The sequence below is a fragment of the Stylophora pistillata genome, chromosome 12, assembly GCF_964205215.1.
Source record: "Stylophora pistillata chromosome 12, jaStyPist1.2, whole genome shotgun sequence".
Lineage (NCBI taxonomy): Eukaryota > Metazoa > Cnidaria > Anthozoa > Scleractinia > Pocilloporidae > Stylophora > Stylophora pistillata.
In genome coordinates this window covers 9,671,720-9,696,286 of record NC_142530.1, presented here as the reverse complement: position 1 = coordinate 9,696,286, position 24,567 = coordinate 9,671,720, and the positions used below count along the sequence as shown (strand labels likewise).

Genomic DNA, 24,567 nt, shown 5'->3' with positions numbered 1-24,567 from the left:
CTTCGTTTTCGTAACACCCGTAAATCAAATCTCAAACTTCAAGTTTTCGGGCTTTTTTCGCGTTCTGTTCGCACTTTGATCATTAAAATATTCTCAACTGAAGAGCCAGCAAACACCACGAGTATCCACAGAGTTTGAAATGTCGGTGAACTTGTCATACTCCTTCATCCATCTTGAAACAATATTGCAAAAAGGTGGCGATCGACCAGTTAAAAACCTCGCAGAAATGCGTCGAAAACTTCACCAATGGCGCCGAACGCGAAAAACCAATTTCACTCGCGCATGCACAAACAAAATGCCTCTCTGTTGGCTGGCACTACTCCAAGAGCAGGGCCAGCTGGTCCAGAACCAGTTCTCTCAGTTCTTAAAACTAACGAGAACTGACGCATTTCATCTACGCTCGGTCCGAACCGACCTAGTCTCCCTTGCAGCCCTTTCCGGCGTCGTCACGCAAGCGAAAACACCCCCACCGACCGGTCAGTTCTGACATATGGTAAGCGCCCTCAGAGAACGAAGGTATGGAGTTCTGCTTGGTGACTATAATTTGGTTCATTCTCGGACTTTCTCTTACCCAAGTGGTTCATGGCGAGAAATGCGGAGGTATGAGAACTTACTTACTTGCTCTTTATAATACACCTTGTGAGTTTTTACGAACTATGAGCATAATTTTCTTCAATCATTGGGTTGGTTACGTTAGCATCTCCGAACAGTTTGCAAATGAAAGCGATTTGAATTTGAATTCGATTCAACATTTCTGTTTACGGTAGTCTGGTGAACATGATATGCTTCACCAATATAATAACACTTCGCTTTGTTAATTAACATCATAAGGAACAGGATATATCACGCAGGGTTTTATCGATTAAACCGAAATCGTACCCGCAAAGGAAAACACTCGACCACATGGAATGTCATCATACTCACCAGCTGTCGTTCAAAGTTCAGAGAGAAACTTATTGCCATAAATGCTATTTTCACTTTCAAGCTAAGTTTTACATCCCGATTGAATTATAGACTTCAACAAAATTTCTTTTCGAGGGCGAATAAGTGGCAGGCGGGCTGGCCGCGAAGAAGGCCAACGGTTTAGGAAAGAGCTTAAATATGTAAATTCTCTGCTTATGCACAAGAACACAATTACTAGTTAGAGCGTGTGCTTAATTTAAAATTTAAGTAAAAAAGATCACGAAATCCGTTCATTGATTTTATCCGCCAAAGTAATGTGGTTTTTCGCCACTCTTTTGAGTCTTTGCATACTCCCCCTCCCCTCCACAGGGAAAATGATATTAGGGACTTCAAGCAAACCACGACGGCTACGGCAACGAGAACGTGGAAAAACAATCGATTTAATATGCAGAACAATAGCCCAGCACATGCGTTTTGAAACTTTGTACATTTCTTAGCCGTCCTTTGCAAAACAACAACGTGAAATCACCAAAATTTGCGTCGTCTGCGAAGCGAGACCGCGGCGGCAAATTATTTTAATTTACATTTGGAACTGATCGCTACTTTTAAGCGTTATGTTGCGTTTGAGGTCTGGCGCCCTCTGAGCTGAAGGAGCGTGATTGACGTGAATGACAGACATGGTGAGCACAGGGTGCAGCTGCTGTTAATGTTTGTCACGCAGTCACGCAACATCTCTGTTCACAAATTATGTCGGTAGAAAATTACACTCTTTTATTTCCAATAGAACCTTTTTCATAAGAACGTTCAGACTGATATTTACTAAAATTTTAAGAACATACTGGGAACATACCTAGGCCGAGAGTCGATTAAGAGCAGCTCATCTTCTTATTTTTGGTGAGAAGTAGAAATAAAAGGTAAAAGAAATGTAAAACTGTGGTCTTACCGGACAGTTAACTCTGTTGCTTGGAGACATTTTTTAACATTTAACCGACAATGCGGGTATTGCACTATACACTGAGGAACAGTGTAGGTGATCGTCAATGAGCACTCGAGGCTCGTTATGTATCCCAAAATGTTTCTTAGTCTCCTGTTTCAGGAGGAAGAAAAGCGAAGGTAGAAAGCCAAACATGAAATAATATCATTTAATGTAAAAGGTTAACAAGTATTATATACGGACGAAAAGTGAGGCTCAGTGAAGCGTAGCTTCTTCAGAAGTGCCTTAAACATAGCGATTTTGATATTTATATCGATTGAGAATTAAAAGTAATATGCAATCCAAATTGCTTCTGCAATCTTTGTCTGCAGATGTTTTTGACAAGTTTCTCGCATCTTGCTGTCCCGCAAAGTACCGCGATATCTGTTGTCCGTTTGCAAAACCGTGTAGCACTTCAGCAGCGGCACCTACCCCTAGAATGATAACATCAAGTCCAACGCAGAGAAGCGGAGAAAAACCTTTTTGTATGAAACCTCAAAACTCGTCAGCTTGTGAGGCGGGGTTTTTCTTCAACAGACATTCGCGAAAACCCGAACCCTGTCCTAAAGGTAAGTTTATTGTTACTTCATGACATTTGATCATTTTGCCGTTCCGAAGTCTGAACTCGCAACGGCATAGGGTAAAATATCGACTGGACTGGACTGGACTGGACTGGACTATTCTTTTGGATGATTTTTTGGACGATTTTATAAGCGGGGAGGCACACCTTTAGAACTCAGGGAGGGGTGGGTGCAGTCGACAAGTACTGAGGGAGGGGTGGGGGAAGAGTGTTATTACTCAGCGAGGGGTGGTAGGTGGTTGTAATAGTAAACACCACTGATTTTTGTTTGCTAAATTAAACTATGGTCAGTAGCCAAAGTTCATAGCAATGTCCAAATGCGGAAACTCAATAAAATGAGTTATTTCTTTCGCGGTTGATGGATAAGAGCTATTTACCATCAATTGCATTCGTGCGCTCATGGAATTATCGATGAATTATAAGTAGTAGAGCAGCGCAATTAAGAGAACAAAATTGTTTACATGATCTCGTGAGAGGAGTGAATTTAACCCTCAGCAGTTAAGGGATTGTGGAGATATTGACTTTGTAAATGTTTTCAGGCTTCTATTGTCCCCAGAATCAGGTCTGTATCGTACCATGCCCAACGGGAGCGTACTGTGTCAGAGATAAACTAGTTAACGCCACGGTAAGTTTTCTTTGGTTTTTTTTTCTTTGTTGTTGTTGTTGTTTTTTTCATTATCAACTCAAGACAGAGTGAGAGGAGCGGTGGCCTAATGTACAGTTTGTTACACTCAGGGTCGATAAGTACGGGTTCGACACTGGCTGAGTCTTTTGTGTTAAGTTTGTGGGCATAACACTCTGCCCAAGAGTCTGAATGGGTACCGGGGAATTGTCAGGGAAGCCTAAAGAAGTTGATGAAATGCTGAAGAGTAACCTTGCGATGGCCTAGTCACATGGGCCACTTCTTCTTGCTAGACACAAGGGGATTGTGTCTAGCAAGAAGAGGAGAAGAGATGACCAAATTCAAGGGACTTGCAGAATTGTATTTGTTGTAGAATTCAAAATTTCGCGCAGTGTTGTACAACGAACATCGTTTTCTTTATCTTGGAGTATGTTTTCCTCTTCGGGATAATCAAGTTTTCCTTCGCTTTGATACAGCTTTCGTTGTCTTGATCCATAACTATGAGTCACTTGTTGCAATATTTACATATTTTAGCCTCTCTCGTAAAAAGATTGAAAGCTGCAAATTGCAGAACTCGGAAGATCCAGACCGCTGGAGCGCACGGAATTAGCCAATCAGGTTCGAGGATTTAGGATATCGGACCGCTAAGATGCTTGAGAAAAACAATAAAAATAAAAAGGGCTCATATGAAAGTGATTTTTGAAATATTGCTGGAATACCTCGAGAGTGGGGTTATGGAGACTTAAAGGCTGTTAAATAGCTAAAATAAGTTTTTGGACAGAGGCCTAAATAAGCAATTTGACTTCCCCTATAAGTGGGGGAAAGGGGGGGGGGAGTTTAAGGGGGATTCGGATTCTTAGACAAAATAATCTTTTATTAATAAGAGGGTCTCAATGGGGTGCTGGCTTTTACGGTTATCGGCTAAAATTTTGGCTCTTTTACGGCTATCGGTTAATTTTTTACAGTTACGGTTAACAAAAAAGTTAAAAATTAATTTCTTTGGTTTCAAAAGGTTGAATATTAATAAACCTGTGTTTTTTTAATCTTTAAAGCAAAATAAAGGTGTTATGGTCATCTCAGGCTTAAATGAGTTATTCTTTTGAAAAAATTTAATATTTGATAAATCATACCACTTCTAATATTATTTCACGCATAGAATTGTGAACTTCGAAAAAGGATTCAATACAAGGCCTTACACAACTTAACTTACGTCATGCATTCTTACATTTACTTGTAGGAGTGGTGACCTGTTTGTCTTTATATGGTGTTATATGCCTGTTCAATTGTCTCAAAATATAGCCATGCTTGACGCCTCAAAATCCTTCAATGTACAGTCTAGCTTGTCTCGGGTACCTTTTTGTGCCTAGACATCAAACCGTGTCCACACCTTGACTTGCCTTCCGGACCTTGTTACTACTGGCTTACTGATGATAAGATCCTCTGAGTCGCTATCCGTATCAACATCGTTAATTTCAGAATCGGTTTCGTACTCCTCCACCTGGTTGAAATCAGCAGCAGACGCGAGCTTCACTTGCGGAATGTTGGAATGGCTTATGAAACTTAATGACACATCGGAGACTAGAGGGTTGACCTCAGAGGAGGCAGGGAGGGTTCTGTCGTCCTGGTCATCGGGAAATCGTACCTTTGGAGTAACATCCGGCTTTGGCTAGGCGTACGCTGCCGGGGACAAGGCTCCTGCCTTGTCTTTCGTCGTTTCACTCCTCACAGCTCTTTACCTCACTGGACGGTAATTCTCGAACCATTCCTTCGTTACTTCTTCATCCTTTTTCGACAGCCCCACAAAAAGAAGTGGAGTCATAAACTGCACGTCCTTGAATGACATTCCTGTTTGGGGCACTGTGTAGTCGGAAGATGGATGAGTATAGTATTTAGCCCCCCATTTTGTTATTCGCTTTAAAGATTCCTTCGATATCGTACCAAAGTCCATCGCATATTAAAGGGTGCTAAATGTCTCATGTTTAAAATGGGATACCGCATGTAGGTTCTCTACTTGAGTTGTTAGTAAAGTTTGCCAGTCAATGCTAACTTTGTACTCTGGGCTGACATTTGCGATATTTCTTATGAGGTTATTTACACCATTCAACAAGAGCTCGACAGAATCTTGCGTCTTTTTAGACACAGTTCCCTGAGGACCATTCGTTGCTGAACCTTCTTTGAGGTGATTTGTTTCTTTTACATTTCTTACCGCAGATTTGATGTAGTCGTTCACCTTCTCAACATTCCTACTTACCTCCTCTGGCGTAATTGTCTGAGAAGTACTACCTTTACAACCTATGCCAAAGCTGTCATATAAATTGCCCAGGTGACTTAAAAAGTTCGTTGTTCCCGACAAACCAGTAATCAGCTTGATTTTCCCTGGTGCCGCATCCGTTGTGAAAAGCGTATCTGCAACACTACATATTCCATGCACTTGGACAAAGCTGCAACTTTTCTCATTTCCGTCCTGTTCTCCTTCACGTCCATCTCCGGCAAGAATATCAACTTTTTTGGTCAACGGATTGTAACGCTTGACTTGACGAGCCTCAATGTCTGTGAAGACTAGTGTGTCATTAAATTTTGCTACTTTCTTGACCTCCTTGCAACTGTTTGTCATGTTCTCAAGAATAGTCATGACCTCGCCGGTTTCCATGCTAAAACAATAAAGGCCACCGCTACATTGGCCACTTTTTGCCGCTGTGAAGTAAACACGTGGAGCATTAGAGACTGTTATGGATTCCAGGCGATAAGCACCCTCTGGATATCTTACGAGTTTCCTCGATTTGCCTTTTATGGTGACTCCATCTCTTTCTAGCTGACTCTGATAGATAGCTCGGTGACCATCATCAGCGCACAATAGTATGTCATCACTAACCATACACAAAGCTGCAGGCTTTGAAAGCAGCACATTAGTGTGCAAAACAAATTTCGTCACCTCGGCTTCTAGCTGGTCTAAGTGCTGAGAAAGGCCCTTGCGTAAGGCTGGGACGGTTCCATCCAAGGAGAGGTTGTAGTTTCCCAGTATTCTCTCCAGATCAGCACGTGAACGTAGAGAGTTGGGGTCTAGTCTAACGTTCCCTTCAATGTCTCTAAATCTTACGCAAGCGTTACCTCGCTCTGCCATAAAGGCTACACCTCTACTGAAGCATAGATCTCTCGCATCTCAGCCCATTTTGAAGCTCTGTTACATCGGCTGGTTGGTGAAGTCTTATCTTGAGTAATCGAGAGCAACAGGAAACAAAATTGTAATCAAGTGCCAAAACACTACCAAGAGGTCCAGGAGAGATAGCAACAGGATGACAACAAAGACCTTGTTGATTTGAAGTCAAAAATCTATACTTCTCCGGAACAAGTGTGTGTACCACAAGTGCCGCCTTTCTTAATACTTTTACCACCTCAGGTCTGGTTAGTCGTGCTATTGGCTCGACTGCCATCCCATCTTTATTTCTGACGCATTCTAAGGTCAGCAATTTTCTCAAAGGTTTGCGGACATCACAATCTGTTGAGTATCTCAACGTGCGGATTAATACGAGATTAGACATTTGTCCATTCAGATCTATGAACCAGTTAGCCCAGCTGCATTTGAGACTCTTACCGATGTGAACAACATCAGGGAGAGGGGTTAGGAGCAGAAGCTCAGGCGGCATGTTGTGGTTTTCCGACATCTTCTGGATTTCTAAAAGAGCCTGCTTATTACATTCCTCACAGTCTGTAACAACAGCCAGAACTGCGACTTTTCTACATTGAATAGACTCCTTTAGGCAGGACTCACAGCATCTCAATGCTGGTAAGTAGGCGACGTGACCTTTTCTTTGGCAATCTTGGCAGATACCTTTCATTTGGAGACAGGTGTCACATTTACTGTTACAGTGCGCATTTTCATGTGTAACGATGTGGTTCTGCAGGGACTGCTTCGTCAGACAGCGTTCACAGACTTGTAGAGTTTTTGCTTCCCCAAGTATCTGCGACAACATCTTTTCACCAGATACGAATTTCGGATGGTAATGAACACCAACTGGCATCATCGAGCTGTTGTCGACTGACGTCATAAAAGTAACTTCAGCGCTTGTAATGAGATTTTTTTTAATTTCTTGAGGGTCAGGAACAGGGTGGTCGCAGACATAATTCCAGTCTACTTTAAAGGTTAAGCCAATGATCCTTTTCTGCCTAATATCGAATTCTAGGCCTGGTTTAAGAGCTGTTCCATCCTTAGCCAGCGATACTCCTATGACTTGGACATCGTCGGTTTCCACTAAATAGTTGATATCAGCTTTCGAGTGATCAGAAAACGTATGAAAAGATTGCAAATGAGGCTTAATTATCCCACTATCCGTTGTGTAACCTGCTTTGCAATGATTAGAGGCATTAATGGACGGACCACAGTGATTAAAATCTGAAAAAGTTGTAAACTGTTTTTTTCCACCGCGTCCAGTTCCATGAAATCCTGGGCCTCTTACAAAATTTCTCGTTCTTTGACTCCCTAGGTACTTAATGGTTTAAAAAAACTCACAGACCTCATGGTCCCAATGGAAGTCTGACGCCTTACTGGAGTCGATCATGGCAAAAGACGTTGTATCGTTAAGAAACTTGTAATATAGACATTCCCCTGGGATCTTACCTTCTTTGATAAGTTTGTTCAGCTTTTCGGCTAATGGATGAGCACTCTCTACGCAGCTGTGGAATAGAAAGACATCTATAGAGAACGACTGTCTGCAGCAGCTTACAAATTGACAATGTTTACCGGCAACTTTACTTTATTAGTATTACCCAAGGGGCTTTTCAATACTTAAGGTATGGGTCGCACTTGGGCAAAGTTTTCAACTTTGCCGGCAAAAAAAACACAGAAAATTTGAAACCGCAACCGGAAAGCAAACTTTTGGTTTCAACTATCAGGGTCGCACTAGGTGAAAAAAATGTCAGTGATGACACTTTGATAACCAGACACACGTTTATCGACGTGCTATGGGGAGAGAGCAGTGAGCTGAAAAAGGAAAACAAACGTTAAAAAAATGCGTCCCGTTGAAGCATTGTTAATAACGATCACGGTGATGCTTATTCTTCTTATTCAGTTAAATCACGAGCACTTTTTTGTCTTTCGTATGATCTATGAAAGATGAGTTAACGCCTGTTTAACTGTTTTGACTGCCGCTATGATGAGAGCGAGAAATCGACGTCAGCGAAGATTACTTCGAGCGCCATATGCCTGGTCAGTTCCGCGACCAGTCGAGTCGTCTGCTGTTTACTGACAAGCGATGATAGTTACGGCTGTGATAGCTATTGTTTAGCCCGAGTTTTCCGAAATCTACCTGCCCCACCCAAGCACTACGGCGTCTTTGATGTTTTGGCCGGTTTTCAAAGTTTTTGCGAACTGGAAAAGTTAGGGTCGCATTAGGCAATGTGCCCCGATGACAGATTTTTGCATCAAAGTGACCACATTCACACCAAACTTTGCCAAGTGCGACCCATGCCTTAGTGATCAACAGTAAGCGTTTTGCAAACAGTGACATATCTGCTAGTTGCTTTACTCAGGTATTTCAAGCTCACGATCTGCTGAAAAGAACCAATATTAATCCTCAGAAAGAAAACCAGTCTTTCGCTATCGAAACAATTAGCTCCCCAAACATGTGGGGAGCTAATTTAGTTTCTGCAATCCGCAAGATAAAAGACCCGCAAAAATTTCTTGCCACGCGGCATCCTAGTAGTCACGTACAAAAGTCATAACTTTAAGAGTACTTACTGTTCAGCTCGCTTTCACTATCTGAGTCAAGCAACAGGGGTAGTTCCAGATCTAGCTGCTGCTGGGTCGATAAAGAATAATTTTCTATCTTGCAGCTGATTTTGGCGAGGCGGTAAAGTTTAAGGTCAAATTGCCCAAGACCGAACTTCCTGGCTTGCTCGTTTAGACCAAGAAAGTCAATAACATTTTTCTTGAACGCTGAAAGTGTCCGATGCTCTTCTTGGACTTTGAGTCTTGCCTTGTATCTTTCGCTTGGCCTTTCCTCACCCGTTCGATAAAAACTAACAACAGCTTTCAATACCGACATCGTTCAACTCACATGCACACTGGGTGAAGAATTGGAGATCTTAAAACAAAAAGCTCTCAACTTGTCCTACAAAACGCAGGCCAAGTGAGGTCAAGGGAGACTACCGGGGGGCCTTAAAACGAGCTTGGCCTATAAACGTATGAACCACATGTACGACATGTACGGAGTCAAAGTCAGCAAATAAGAAATGAAACAGGTCATAAGTAAGTTTAGCACCTTCCTTAAAATTAAGAAATTTAGGGAACAATTTTTTTTACGGTTACCTCTTTTGACCCCATTTACGGCTAACGGTTAAAATTTTTCAATTTTTACGGCTATCGACTAAATTTTTGGCCATTTTACGCCTATCGGTTAACCCCATTAAGAACCTCTAATAAGTATCCATGCAAGAAATACAGTGCTTATAAGGTTTGTGTTTTTAATTGTTTATTGAGGTTACTATGTTCAAAGTGACGATCTCTACGATTTCATATCTGTAATGACAGAGCCTCTAGTTTGCGTAACTGAGGAATAAGTTTCATCCAATTTTCTAGAAACAATCGCCTCAATTGTGCCGCGAGAGTGGAAAATGCTGCAGTCCTTCCAAGTCCATCCCTATCTTTGATCCTCGAACACCTTCGAAGTATGTTTGCCCAGGGGCCCAGCTCCCAGTTCCGTGTCCTCAAGGCAACTTTTGCCCAAACGTCACCGTTCAAAAGACGTGTCCAGGTGGATATTTTTGTCGGAATGGAAGCGTGGAACCACAAAACTGTCCGGTAAGAGTATCTCCTCTCGCTGAACATCATGCGCATCGTCTGATTAGTCAATAGTATCCAAGCAGATACTTTGTTAGGTTATAAAGCCCGCATGTAATTAATTATGTCATAAGAGCAATAAAATGCATTTTTCTGGGCTCTGTAACGTAATAAATCCACTTGGTATGTAGGGAGAACACTTGGAAAGGTGCTAAATAAGACGCCTTCGGATCGTGCCTTATAGGCATTCCTCGTGTTCTCCTAACATCTTAAGTGGCTGTTTTAGAGCCCGGAAAAATGTTCTCAATTCCTTGAATAGTGCGCATCCAAAGGTAACTCTAAAGTGGAAACAGCCGTTATAGACAGCTGCGAGATGAACGGGAGTTTTTGAAGGTACTTGTCCATGTGAAATCCAAGTTCAAGACTATGAAATCCTATATATTCATGGAAATACTTTAAGCTCGAAATAAGCTCGGCTAATTGTTACTCCGCTGGTGCATTATATGGCCTATGTTTCATTTTCGAGGAAGAAATTGTTGCAACTGGACTTAATAAGGATCAAAATTCGTGCTTGCCACGGCCTTTCGGGTAGACCGTTCCAAAGCAACAAACCTCTCAGAGTGAAGTTGTTTTTGACAAGGTTGATTTAGGGCAGTGAATTTGCTACTTTGCTGTCCACGTCGAAGCTGCAATGCATATCCTAAGCTTTTAGTTTTATTCAGCTGTGTTAAGCATAATTCACGTGAGGTAATACTTGATCAATTCGTCTTCCATCGTACGTTGTTAATATATAGCCTTCTGACTAAGGTCAACACTAGTTCCTTATGTAATGAGCGTATCCAGAATTTCCTTATTTTATTGTACAAGAGACTGTTTTTCACTCATTTTCCAGCTTATATGAGGGGTATATTTTCACTTCGGTCATCTTCTTATAATCTTCGCGGTAATTACATACTGTCACTTAGAAAACCTAGAACAACTAGTTATGGCCTTAATTCATTTTCATACTTCTCAGCTGAGCTATGGAATACACTGCCTGACTATATCCGCATGAGTGCATTTAAAGACTTTAGAAAGATAATCCAAGGCCGTATCTTTGTATAGTCGCTCCCGCTTATCTTTACTTTTCTGTTGATTTCTACTGATATGTTACATAATTATATTTCTAAATACTGTGCATTTTAGTATATTTTAGTATAGTTAGTATTTTAGATCTTGTACAGATATATGTAAGAATATATATATATACAATCTCCATTTTATGTTTTCTCGAAGATATTAGCTCCAACAAGCTACTCTAAAATTCGAGAGGAAATAAAGTTTATGATTATGATATGATGATGGGCGTGGCAGACACGTATAGGATGCCATCCCTGTTGTGGCACAACATCCCTTGTTAAGCACTGTGTTATTTTGGTTTATTTTTTAGATTCTCTCCATATGCAAGAAAGGGTCTTCAGCTCCTGTTAGCGCTCCTGGTGGTGTTTTACTGATTTTTGGAATATTACTGGTCATGCTGTTGCTTTTGTACTGTTTCCACCACGAAGGAAAACTTATAGAACTGTTTGAACGTAATGTGACAAAGAAACCCTTTGTCAGAATGGAAGAGAGGACCAGGAGGAGCACTTTGGATAAATACCGAGAGAAGTCAGAGCCCAAGACACAGACCATCACCATTCGCTTTCAAAACCTTAGCCTCTCACTTAAAAAGGTAGCTAGCTGGTTATGCAATGGGTGGACGGAGGGAAGGATGTCTTTTGGAATGTTCGCCGAAGAGTGTTTTTCTTACTTCTAAATCTGAAGACACTAAGTAGTGGCGCACTATCAGCAACGAAAATGATCTTGTTGTTGTAGTGTTTAGACATTTCGTTACTGTTATATAGACTTATCGGTGCGCAAAGAATCATGGTACTGTAACATGGCGTCCTCGCTGGTGTAGATTAAAGAAACCTGTTGAGTTTATCTGCACTTATCTGCTTATCTGAGTATTAACAGGCCATCATTACAGTTATTGCTACTACTCCTACTGCCACTACCTAGAGCTATTATTATGATTACTATAATATTGATAGAAACTTTGATAACAATAATGATAATTATGATAACTAATGATACTATCAATATTATTGAAATAATACATGAAATTTATTATTAATATCTATTATTAATAATAGTATCATCGTCATCTTGTTATTCGTATGATTAATTATTATTATTGTTTTCTTTTTTTTTTTTTGCGGCCGAAGTAACGCAGGGGAGCTTGTTAGCATTCAAATAAAATTCGATGAGGCGCAAAAGAGAATCAAGGAAATTAAAAAACGATCTCCAGGGTACCTAGGACTCAGAGTAAAAGCAAGAGTTCCAGCACGCTAAGGAGTAAAAAGGAAGAATATGTGTATTAAACATTGTAGGTAATAGAATGTTTTATGTAGTAATACGTTCTGGGTTGTTTTTTTTTTCTTTTTATTTCAACAGACACAAGTGGCCATTCTTCAAGGCGTGTCCGGTCAACTCTTACCTGGGGAAGTAACTGCGGTGATGGGTCCTTCTGGATCCGGCAAAACAACCTTCCTCAACACTTTGAGTGGAAAAGCTTATTATGGGGTTAGTTCTCCATGTGAAAGAAGTATAACAAAAGTACTATCATTCGAGCTGAAATTTCGAGTGAATTGTGCCAATTGTTTACTTCAGCATTCTTGAGTCCGAGGGTGCGATCACTCCCTCGATGCTGTAGAAATTAGAGCTTCTCTTGGTGATATTTAGGCTTCACTTTCTCTCGATGTCATGAACCGAAGCCGGTGTAGGAATAACGGGGATCATACTGAAAAGCGGCCAATAATAATACCGAAACGTCTAGACTGTTTTTCCGGAGACGTGCGTAACAGTTGCCGTTAGCGTCAAAGACGAGTGTTCTTGGTCACGTGACTAAAAGATGTTAGCACAAAAGGCAAACGTACGTGATAACATTCTTTTACATTTCTTTGCCCGCGCTTTTAACGTCTGTCTTCGGTTATCCGCTTTCGTTAAGTAATACAACATGATCCAGCTAAAAGTGTTCTATAATATTTCTTTTCAGCAAAAATTGAATGGAGTAACACACATCAGGCCATCGTCCTCGCTTTTACCACGGATACAAGACCTTCCTTTTTTGTTTATGGAAAAGCCTGCCATCGTTTGTTTCTCAGCAATGTAAAGGAATGCGATCACGTGCGGTTATTTTCGAGGCGTCAGGGATAGATCACGTGGGCTTAATTCAAATATGTTTCTCTCCAGCGGCAATTGTTTCGCGCGTCTCCGAAAAAAAACAGTCTACCTGTTTTGGTAGTTAATGCGAGGGATGGTTCGATGGTTAGTACTCCGTGGGAGCCTACAGCCAGCCGAATCCGATGCAGGAAAAAATTAATGTTTTTATCATTTAAAAAATATGGTATTAGGATAACCTACTGTATAAACTATTTTAAGCGTTTTTTCGTATTATTTTTGCTGTTTCCAATGATAGATTTTCAATGCCACAACTACTTACGATACAATGCTACGTACTACCATACTATTGCAACTTCACCAGTACTCTTTTTTTTTTTTAATAAAAGTTACTGTTGCGACAATGCAATCATGACTTATAACTAGTATGTTCAACTAGCGGTATAAACTTGTTAGTTCATCGACAGAAAGATTGAAGAGAGATCTGCAGAAGTGATACAACATGCTCTTAGAGAGCATGAGAGTCTACTTAAAGAATTCAGGGCCCCTTACCGCAGTTTTTTTATGTTTTCAGAAACGCGCTGGTAGTCTCTTCATCAACGATAACTTTGTACGAGATTTGGGTGTTTTCAGAAACATCACTGGATTTGTTCCACAGGTTAGTTGTGCGTGAAAAATTAAAGGAGAAGCTACTGTGTCCTCTCACATACCATCGGTACATGTAGATATTACCATAAAATCTGTTTGCATGTCGGCATTTGGGAGAATTTTTCTAGCCTTAGCCATAGAAAGAAGTCAAATACAATTTACAATTGCTTTAAGAGATGATTTAAGTTTATATCTTAAAAGAGGACATTGCTCATCGTAGTGATAAGTAATAATAAACTGTTTATTACACGACTGAAGTTCAAAGGGACACAAGTGCGGTATCATTCGGGACCATTCGGGACAGTGCCCGGTCCAATACTGAGAGAATATTGGACCGGCAATAGAGCATTTTGATTTGTTGATTTTAGTTATTGGCCCTCTGACTGCCCGAGTCGAGTAATAATAAGTAATAATAAACTGTTTAATCGATTGTCTCACGATGAAGTCACTTGAGATGTAGATCGCGACGTTTCGACTGCATAGTGCTGGTCCTCATCAGGCGATGAGGTCCATTGCTCACGAGTTGCCATTTGCATCACAGCGATCTAATGTGATTTCGATACCAATCGTTCCGGTGAGTTCTGGTTTCCTGAGAGGCCTGACCATAAGTTGTTCCTTCGGCAGTTCGCTGTCGTACCATTCCCCGTTGTGTTTCTTGATCTTTGGTATCCATGCTTCAGGAATTTTGATTCCCTATCTCTGTTAATGTCATCAGGGTTAAGCCTTGTGTGGATAACTTCCTCTACTTTTCTTGTGTACCAGTGTGAGTCTCGATTGGTAAACTTTACTTCGTTCCAAAGCAGGCGGTGGCTGCTCTTGTTGGCGTGCTCATGACGATTAAACATTTTATTATAATTTAAGTTGTATTTCATAAAATGCATGGGACTATAAGAGTTTTTCATGCAGCGTTTGAAAGGATACTTGAACAGAATGTGATTCAACGCAAGAATAAAAGGAAACTCCTGTTTCCGGCCCCTAAGGAATTAAACATGTAACTATCCACATTATTTGTGTCCGATGAACTTTTACAATTTTTTCATCAGGAAGATATCATGCACAGAACACTGACAGTTAAGGAGGTTTTGATTTATCAAGCAAATCTCAGGTTGCCATCCTCGATTTCCAAAGAGGAAAAGAAAAGAAAAGTCAACGAGGTATGTCGGAAAAGTCCTTCGTAAATTGGTATTTGATATCTTGGAAAAAGAAGATAACTATATTATAGATACACCTTCAAAGTTTAAATGTCTTATCGTTTTCTGTGACTCTGTGATTGTGTGACTCTGTGATTGTGTGTCTCTGTGATTGTGTAAAGGCTGTTAGTTTCGAAAGAAACTGTTTGGGGCTGCGTCGGTGGGAGTAACGAAATAATTTGGATATATCAACAAAGTTGAAGTGGTAAATTGGCCACCGTAACGATTACAAAAGCTGACGTTTCGAGCGTTAGCCCTTCGTCGGAGTGAATGACGAAGGGCTAACGCTCGAAACGTCAGCTTTTGTAATCGTTACGGTGGCCAATTTACCACTTCAACTTTGTTGATATATCCAAATTATTCTTTGATTGTGTGACTGTGATTGTGTGACTCTGTGATTGTGTGACTCCGTGATTGTGTGACTCCGTGATTGTGTGACTCAATGATTGTGTGACTGTGTAAATAACGACTCCTTATCGTAAGATACTAGTCGATGATATTATTCAAGTATTTGTCTCGCCCGCCGCCACGATTAGCTTTCTAGCTATTTGCAGGATAAACTATCTCGCTGTTATTTTACCTAAAAAGATCAAAGAATAAAAATTGTTGTTTGTTCTGTTTTGTTTAGCCGATTAAAATCTTATTTGGTACCAGAACTGAATGTTACTAATGCCTTGTAAGTAGGTTTGTCTTACCCCCTTTCATTTTACTAATAATCAAATGAATAATAAAATTAAAACAGTGAAATTGGCCCTTTTGACTTTACAGGTCTTGGATCTTCTTGACTTAGCGCATGTCAAGAATACGAAGATTGGAGACGAGGTGTGAGCTCTCTAAAGAGAAAAATAGTTGCCTTTTAGAGAATGTGCCTAACAGCATCGGAGATGTCGTCCTTTAAGTGTCTCACAGGGCTCGTTGCGTAAAACTGTGAAGACTAACCCTTGTGTATCATTATACTGTCATGACACCAGAAACGAGCCGTTTTTGTGTCTCTACAAAATCATCTAATTGAAGAGAATTTTACACTTTGAAAACAGTTTTCGGCTACATTACTTCTGTTTGATTCTTTCTATTGCCATTTCGGGTTTCACTGACGTGCAGACGAAAGTGTTATCTTCGCAGAATTGAATGTTTATTTGTTTTGTTTGTTTGGCTAAATGTTCTATTTTTTACTGTCTTACTAGGAATCAAGAGGCATTTCTGGAGGGCAAAGAAAACGTGTCAACATAGGAATGGAATTGGTTACTGACCCGACGTTGCTTTTTCTCGATGAACCGACGAGGTGAGACAGAAAATTCTAGGCTTCTTTAGCGAGGTAGCGAAATTGCATGACTTGGTGTGATACGCGAGTTTCCTTCTTACCCCGTGGTTTATTTAAAGGTGATGAAATGGTTGAGGATGTTTCGAATCCACAGCCACTGAAGGCACAATAGAGCGAAAATGTCATGACTCATGTCCATTCGGGTCCCTAGTTTACTACCTTCGTCGCCTGATTACACATTCTAAGGCTTTGCATACTGGATTCGTTGAACTCTGCGTCTTCTTTGTTGTTTCCCTTGTAGCGGTCTGGACAGCACTTCGAGTTTGATGGTTGTCGACGCGTTGAAGGTCGTAGCCGAAGAAAAGAAACTGACAATTGTTTGCGTCATTCATCAGCCAAGATACGAAATATTCAGTAAGTCTGATGTGTAAAGCACAAAACGTTTTATTTTTTATTTTGGTTAATTGCCGTCTCAAAGCATAAACAGATGTCACTTTGTGATTCTACTGTACTTGTACTTTACTAAGGGAGTATAAGTTTTGGTCACAGAAATAGCGAAAAGATTCGTTTTGTATAATATTTCCCTTTGGGCAACATTCTTGCAACCTGAGATTTGTGATTCAACCGCCTTTTCTGGTCGTTGTTTTGCTGATGTATTCCTTAATTTACCTTGGTGTTCATTTTACATTCGAAAAAGAACCTTATATTTTCGTTTTTTTTTAAGGCAAATTCCACAAAGTTCTCTTTCTTGCGCCTGGTGGACGAACCGTCTTCCTAGGAAGTGTACAAGAAGCAGAAAACTACTTTGAAATGCGTGGATTTCAAAAACCTGATAAAGTAAACCCAGCAGATTTTTATATGGATGTCATCGGCGGACTGTGTAAGGACGTTGATCAATCATCCAGTACTCTACCTGAGCGTTGGGAGGAGTACGCTGCTGAAAATAACACGGGCGCGGACCATGCTGATGGGAGCCGGGAAGATCCAGTTGCGAGAGAGAATGACGGGATAGAGCAAGTGTCTTTCAGATCTACTCTGGGACTGTTTAAGAAAAGCCAAAATAAAGGTACTTAGTAGTTATTGAGTGTCGGAAATCAATCGATCACTCGTCATTAATCGATGCTTTTCCGCCAGTTTTGCATGCATATATCTGTCATTTGATTAGGCATCGTCAGTCGCATCAAAAATATCTCATTTAAAGCTGTTTCCACTGTCAACGATGGTTCGCATTCGTAACGATATCTCGCGATCTACATGTTAATTCCTAGTTGGAGGTTTACTTCAGAGCTTATACATTGTGTTAAGGAAAAATCCAAGCATTAAAGAAAGAATGTTTAAAATGACAGTTAAATTACGATGGGAGATAAACTTGTTTACAAACGAATTGTGCAAACGGTCCGTCGAAGCCTGATTTTGTTCAGCCTCTTTTCGGCAATCTCTTTGATTGCAGCAAACTGCTAGGGTAATTTCTTTACTTCTTTTTCAGTCGACACGTTTAAAGTCGAAGAAGCCCGGCATCGATAAAGATATGATAATTTAAATAATCGTAGATTAATTAGTCAGCACGGGCGCGCTGCTGCAACACTGGAAGCATTGCATTTTGTGGAAAATTGCGTGGTAATGGCGTCAGCAGCTCGTTGACCGTTACGGGGCATTCACATTCCAATTCCCTACGTTTTTAGTGTTCTACATCATATTCCATAAGCCTTTTCTTCAATTCAACTAGATCCATTTTCGGCCTTTAAACTTCTATTTTCAGATCAAGACAGAGAAATGCCCAACCTCTTTATTCAGTATTTGACGTTTCTACGTCGTGAGATTCGGCTGCAGTTTCGTTTGTCACGATCACTTCTTCTGGATCAGTTCCTGGTGTTACTTGCTGGGGGTACCCTAGGGGCCCTGAGAAAAGAGGTTAGTCGGCATTTATACGTATTTGACGTAATTTGCAGTTGATGATTAAATCGCTGGTGTGATACACAGCCCGCGGAATAGTTTAACTAAGGCAGTCGTTTTTAGAAACCTGCTATGCATTTCAGTCATAGAGAGATTTGTTACTAAAAACTAAAGTGCATTGCATGCGCAGATAAGCATTTTGTGAAAAGAAGCGAAGGCTCCGAAAGTCTGGATATTAAATTGTCGTCAGTAACATCATCGATGCTTAGCTTTTCAGTCGCGCTTTGCGATATTCATAAACAACTCCCTTCGCTAAAAAAAAGTAATTGCCGGCTTTTCTGCATTCATTCTGTCGCAGGTTTTAGATTCAGTAGTTCTTTGCACTTCAAAGTAGGTTTTTTTTTTCTTTCCCCAGGCTCCCCTTGAAGAATTCTTCACTCTCGTCACCCTCAGTTCCTTAGCAATTGGTCTGACCGCTATGTTATCTGCGTTGAGATGTTTTGGTAGCACGAGGACTACTTTCTGGCGGTAAGGAGGGAAGGGTAATTATGTTGCGTGATCTTTGTAAAAAGTGAGTCAAAAATACGATCGACGATGACAATGGAGACGAAAACTTGGCAACGACGGCGACATTGAAAATGACGATAATGACGAAGACGAAACGACATGTTTTTGATGGTTTCGCTCTGACGAAGGGTTAACGCTCGAAACATCAGCTTTGAGACTCTTTACGGTGGCCAATTTAAATTATCAAGTCAGTTAATAAAACCATAATTACCTTGTTATTCCCATGGACGAGACACCACAGTTTCTTTTAAACTTTTCCCTTTTATTCATTTAATGGTAACGGCCACAAGAACGAGTACGAGAATGAGGACGAGGACAAAAATTACGATGACAACAACAACGAAGACAACAACGATGATGTTGATTATGAAAACGAGTAGAAGAGCGACAAAACGGCAACGGCAACGGTGATCGGTAGGAAGACGGCTGTAATGGATCCTTCCTTTTTCGATACTTGGGCAAAAAAAAATTTTCAGCTCACTTTTGGGATAAAAGAATAACAGGAAGCAAAAAAAGTTCCTTCCACTTTTCGAAAACGTAATAAGTAGAGGAAGCTGACTTAAATGCACTGGTTTTCTTGGAAATGGCTCGGACTGTTGGAGTGTGAGTGGTTTTTTACTTCCATTTATTCCTATGTGATCCTCATTGTAAATTTAACTTTGCAGTGAAGCCGCAGCTGGTGTCAACAGGATTAGCTACTTTGTGGCTGTTAATGTCGCTCAGATTCCAGTAATCCTCATCACTCCTGTTGTTTACTTGAGCCTGCTGTACCCACTGATTGCACCGAGAGGTAGAAATAGATGTCCTTCTTACGTGATAGGCGTGGATTTTCATGATTGTTGAAAAGGGTTTGCCTCTGTTTGCCTCATCCAATAACCTGATAGTTGTTAAAGGCCGCTTTATATTGAGTATCTGTTTTCTTCACAATGCAGCGCCTACCCATGCTCATAGTCGACCAAAATAAGTTTTTGACAACATGATATTCAACACAAGGCGATAAAATTTGTGAATACAAGCGTTGAAATCGCACAAGTCGTACACTCTTTACTAATTCCCCCACACACCACTCAGATTCCAATCTAGGCGCTTTTTTTCTAATTTTTTAAACTTGTTTTCTTAGCTAAGTTCGTATCTCATTACATCGCCACACTTGGAGTTCAGTTCGCTTGCACTGGAGTGGGATACTGCATATCCGCTATCTTCAGCCCCAAAAACTCACAAATGGCATCAGTTACTTTTGCACTGATTTCCTCTCTTGTGGCAGGTAAGCAATGGAAAGGTTATCGTGACAAACAGTTATACAAGGGGAAGGCAGAGGAGGGATTGGATACTGAATGGAGATCGAAACTCAACAACGTCACGTAAATCAATTTGACTTCATTACTAAAAACATCCACAGGTCATGGGTTCAAATCCCGTGCGGGCCTGAATTTTTTTCAGGTCTTATTTCCACTACTACATAAGTAGGGTTCCTTACTGCGAGGATCGCTTTCATATATTACACAATGTTATTTCTTTTCCGTGTTTGTTTTGCAGGAAGTTCTCCTACACTGTGTAAAATGGCACAGAGCACCCTTGGTCCAGTGTTTTACAGTCTGTCTTACTGCCGCTGGTACCTGGAGGCGCTATTTGAAAAGGAAGCTGTTCGTTACCCAGCAGTCATGGGGCCCTATGTGCATCGGTTATCGACAAGGAATGGTTACACACTGGATAACTACAACACTTGTGTAGCAGTCTTGTTTGCCATGGGGTTTGCTTACCGAGTGCTTGCTTTGTTGTTTTTGTTGTTTACAAATAGGGGGAAGCAACAGTAGCTGAAACGTGTTGTTAGAGAAATCTTTAGCAAAGCATTAAAATTTTAGCGTCGCTTTAAATGATATTTCCCCTTTAATAGACCCTTTTAAGGTTAACGCCGCCATTTTTCCGGGGGTGCAAAACTGCTGGGGGCGAGTGCAAAATGTACAGTGAATGTATGGAAAAAGTCGGGAGATTGATGCTCGATAATTTGAGGAAGGTTGACATTCTGCAATTTCTATGAATTACGAAGGAAAGATTCCTATCAAAAGATGTTGCGATTAAATGTGAAGGGTTCAGGCTCGCTGAGAAGTGAGAAATCTTATTTTTAGTTTTTCATACAAATGCTTTTAAATTTTCCCGGAAACGGCGGTTTGGTTTTAGAGACAAATATATGGAAAATCAAAATCTTAATTTGCGGCTTTTTTCGCGAGACTTCATTTCTCAAATTTGATCGGTAAACTGGTAGGTCTGGTATCTTTAGTTTGTAATTAATAGAAATTGCACGATGTCAACCTTCCTCAATTTATCTAGCATCATTTTCTCAAGTTTTCCCATACATTCACTGTACATTTTGCGTTCGCCCCAGCAGTTTTACACCCCCGGCAAAATGGCGGCGTTAACCTTGAAAGGGTCTATTGTTCTCTGTAGTGGTAAAAGCAAGAAAAGGAATTTAACGTATGACCCAACTAGGGCGAAGAATAATTTGTTAGGGAAGAACATGTATTCTTGTTTTCAGTAGTGTCTCATTAGGAGATATAAAGGTCGCCTCCGTAAGTTCAAAAGTCAGAATTAGTATCGTCGGAATGTATAAACCCGTGGGTATTTAGGCAAATTTTAAAATGCTAAGTGTCAAAGCAGCGTATAGGAATTTGACGCCATCAGAACGTTCCTCGTTAGATGATTTATACGAAAAGTCACTCCAACCAAAGCATTACTCTCGGGTAACTTTTGTTGTATTGGCATGTGATTTTACGTCACAATTCAAGTTAACTTTGATTCGTGATTGGTATAAAAAAATTTTCACGCGTCTGATTTTAGCTCTTCATGTTGCTTTTATTGTTCTCCATGGCTTAGGTTTAAGTTGAAATCATCTAGAAGTTGGTCTGGTTATGATAAGTATAGGTACGAAATGAATTGTTAACGACTTCAGGAGTCTTTAGAATCGTAATTAAATTTGTGCATCACACAGTAACGGTGGAGCCTTACTAATGAGTGAATTAGACCTTGTCAAAGACAATTTTGTAGTTTTTGTCGTTGTTACCAGGGTTCAGAGTTGTTCCCTCTATTAACTCTTTTGTTACGTGATACACTAGGGTATTAGCGGGGAAAGGAGTTTAACACGGCCCCAAGGATTCCCCCTTTCAGTTACACCTTTGACGCATTCCTTCTTGTTTGTAAACAAGACCGACAATCCTCTACACATCGTCTAAGCAAATGCTGACTTTTCATAGGACGCCCAGTTTTTAAATAATTCTGGAAATAGCGACATAGATGTACGATTGGGTCATTTCACGGCTCAGATACAGGTGCAAATGGTTCTGATTTCAAGATCTCGGAGACTTTATAGTCAAACTAGGTGAAGCGTACCCCTCAGGATTACATTAATGATTTGATTATTTGAATATTAAACCCGCTAATCGTTTCAGGAGCGCAATAACGAATTTAATATTTGAACATGGAACCCGCTAACCGTTTCAAGAATGCAATAATGGATTGATTATTTGAATATTGAACCCGATAGGCGTATTCGTTTTGAAAAGGCGCGGGTTATTGTTCAAATCAGAGAGTCCATTTCTGATTGGATTATGCGAACACGTGAGGATGTTACTAAAACTGGTAACGGGAAACGGGGAACGGCGAACGGGTGTACAGCGGTAACCCACCTGAGAATTCAAAATGGCGGAGTAAACGATGTTTAAAAGCACTGATTTTATCCCTAGGTCGCCGCTTGCAGCGAAATTAGACGACTCGCTTTTATTTAACTATTGCCCAGGCGAAACCACGAAGCCTAGTACCCATGCGAGGCGAGAATTCGAAGTCAACGTTTCTGCAATGGCTGCCAGCATTTGTTCTGACGTCTCTCTTTGTTTTTCCTTCCTGAAATCTGCATCTTTTAGCAGAGTTTGGGTATGTTGGTTGTTTGTATTGCCCAACAGCATTTTTTGTAGATAGGTAGGAAGGAGGTAATATCTTATATCAAGAGAAATGAGCTAGGAAACGTAATAACCAGCCTAGTTATTAAAATTACTACCTGGAGATATCTGCTTACCTTACCGCAAAATAACATCAGAACATATCTTTTTATCGACCCATAAACTTCCATGTAAACAATAGAGAAATCAAACTCTGACAGAACTTTGAATAACATTTAATTTAACAGGAAAACATGAGTTATGTCTTCAAGACTGTAGGTGTATGAATTCACATTCATGCTAATGCTTACAATAATATTTAAACTGCATTGATCATATTCAAGAGAAAGTGATTCCCATAATGGGCGCGAAAGTCATTCAGCTGTTTGCTTTGCAACATTATTGATATTGATAGGTTGTAACGGTGAAGATATTGGAGGTGAACTTCATTACCTTGCAGTAAAATTACTCTATGAATAGAAGAATAAATGCCGCGAGCTTGTAGTTCTGAGTTGATTGTTCAAATGTTGTGCATGAATCGTAAGATACTGACCTCTCCGAGGATTTGATTTCTATGCAACTTGCAATGTGTGCCAGGCAAAAACTAACTTTATGAGGCACTCAACATTTCAAAGTAAAATTCTTCAATAAAACCTACACTTACCGTCCATGCTTTTTGCTCCGACGATCGTGTTCGAAGAGCACGTACTCAAAACTGGTTGCCAGACCCTTTTAGTTCCCTTTACTCCGCCATTTTGAATTCTCAGGCGGGTTACTGCTGTACACCTGTTCGCCGTTCGCCGTTCCCCGTTCTCCGTTCGTCATTTTCCGTTTCCCGTTCCCCGTTCCCCGTTCCCCGTTCCTTATTTCCCGTTCCCCGTTCGCCGTTCGCCGTTCGCCGTTCCCTGTTCCCCATTTTTCCCGTTTTCCGTTTTCCTTTTAGCGTTTCCCGTTCCCCGTTCCCCGCTCCCCGTTCCTCGTTTCTTATTTCCCGTTCCCCGTTCCCTATTTCCCGTTCTTTGTTTTAGCAACATCCAACACGTGATGATAGATCGGAACTATTTCAACATGGCGTCAGACATGGGGGGAAAGGTGAGTGCGAGTGTTGTGTAGATCGTCTTGTAAATGTTGTAAATGGAATGTTATCGAGAGCTGTTTTCGCGTATTTACATCTTGACGAACTTGTAGAAATTCTTGTATGTATTCATGGTCGAAAAAAATAGTTTACGGGCGAAGCCATTGCAAGCCAGACTTTTTTTATTTCGTTAATATTTGCGATCGACTGTTCTCGCAGTGTTTTTACAGTGGAGTTTGTTCATTTTCATGATTCCTCGTCAAATAGAACAATCTTATTACACGACTCGGGAAGTCAGAGGGCCAATAACTAAAATCAACCAATCAAAATGCTCTATTGCCGGTCCAATATTCTCTAAGTATTGGACCGGGCACTGTCCCGAATGGTCCCGAATGATATCGCACTGGTGTCCATTTGAACTTCAGTCGTATAATAAATCTCTTATTAACCAAGCTTGCTCGGAACCGTACTGGAAGAATATCGGCCCTCGGTCTTTTTTGTACGGACCTCGCTGCGCTCGGTCCGTACTGTCAAGACCTCAGGCCGATATTCTCCCAGTACGGCCCTCGTGCTTGGTTAATAAGATATATTTATTGAACTTCAGAAATGGACTTCTTGAACAATGATCCGCGCCTTTTCAGAACGGATACGGCTATCGGATTCAATATTCAAATAATCAATCCATTGTTGCATTCGTGAAACGGCTAGCGGGTTCAATAATCAAATAATCAATACATTATTGCATTCTTGAAACGACTGGCGGGTTCAATATCCAATTGATCAATTCATTAATGTAATCTTGAGGGGTACGCTTCATTTAGTTTGACTTTAAGTGTACACTATCTAAGATTTTTGTAAGGTTAATTAATACATTTTGCCTAGTACAGTAAACACAGATCCTTGGTTAATCAGTGAATCAGTCCGTGCCAAATAAAATTGTTGTTTTTGTC

General features: G+C 40.6%; 1 protein-coding gene and 1 pseudogene across 2 annotated transcripts; one reads left to right on the top strand and one right to left on the bottom strand.

Annotated features, from left to right (window-relative positions):
• The first annotated feature begins 323 nt into the window (after positions 1–323).
• On the top strand, positions 324–24,567 carry LOC148718711 (uncharacterized). 2 transcript variants are annotated; one of them, XM_088741938.1, is made up of 17 exons: positions 325–600; positions 2,209–2,445; positions 2,996–3,081; positions 9,653–9,874; positions 11,283–11,564; positions 12,329–12,457; positions 13,629–13,712; positions 14,746–14,856; positions 15,661–15,714; positions 16,077–16,174; positions 16,455–16,567; positions 16,878–17,219; positions 17,913–18,064; positions 18,462–18,574; positions 19,279–19,403; positions 19,734–19,877; positions 20,150–24,567. In XM_088741938.1, the coding sequence occupies exons 1-17, from the start codon at positions 519–521 to the stop codon at positions 20,425–20,427; spliced, it is 2,652 nt and encodes an 883-aa protein (XP_088598064.1). In that variant the 5' UTR covers positions 325–518; the 3' UTR covers positions 20,428–24,567. The 2 variants fall into 2 exon arrangements, with proteins under 2 accessions (XP_088598065.1, XP_088598064.1); XM_088741939.1 differs by lacking the exon at positions 15,661–15,714 and having other exon boundaries at positions 324–600.
• On the bottom strand, positions 3,965–9,119 carry LOC148718712 (uncharacterized; annotated as a pseudogene).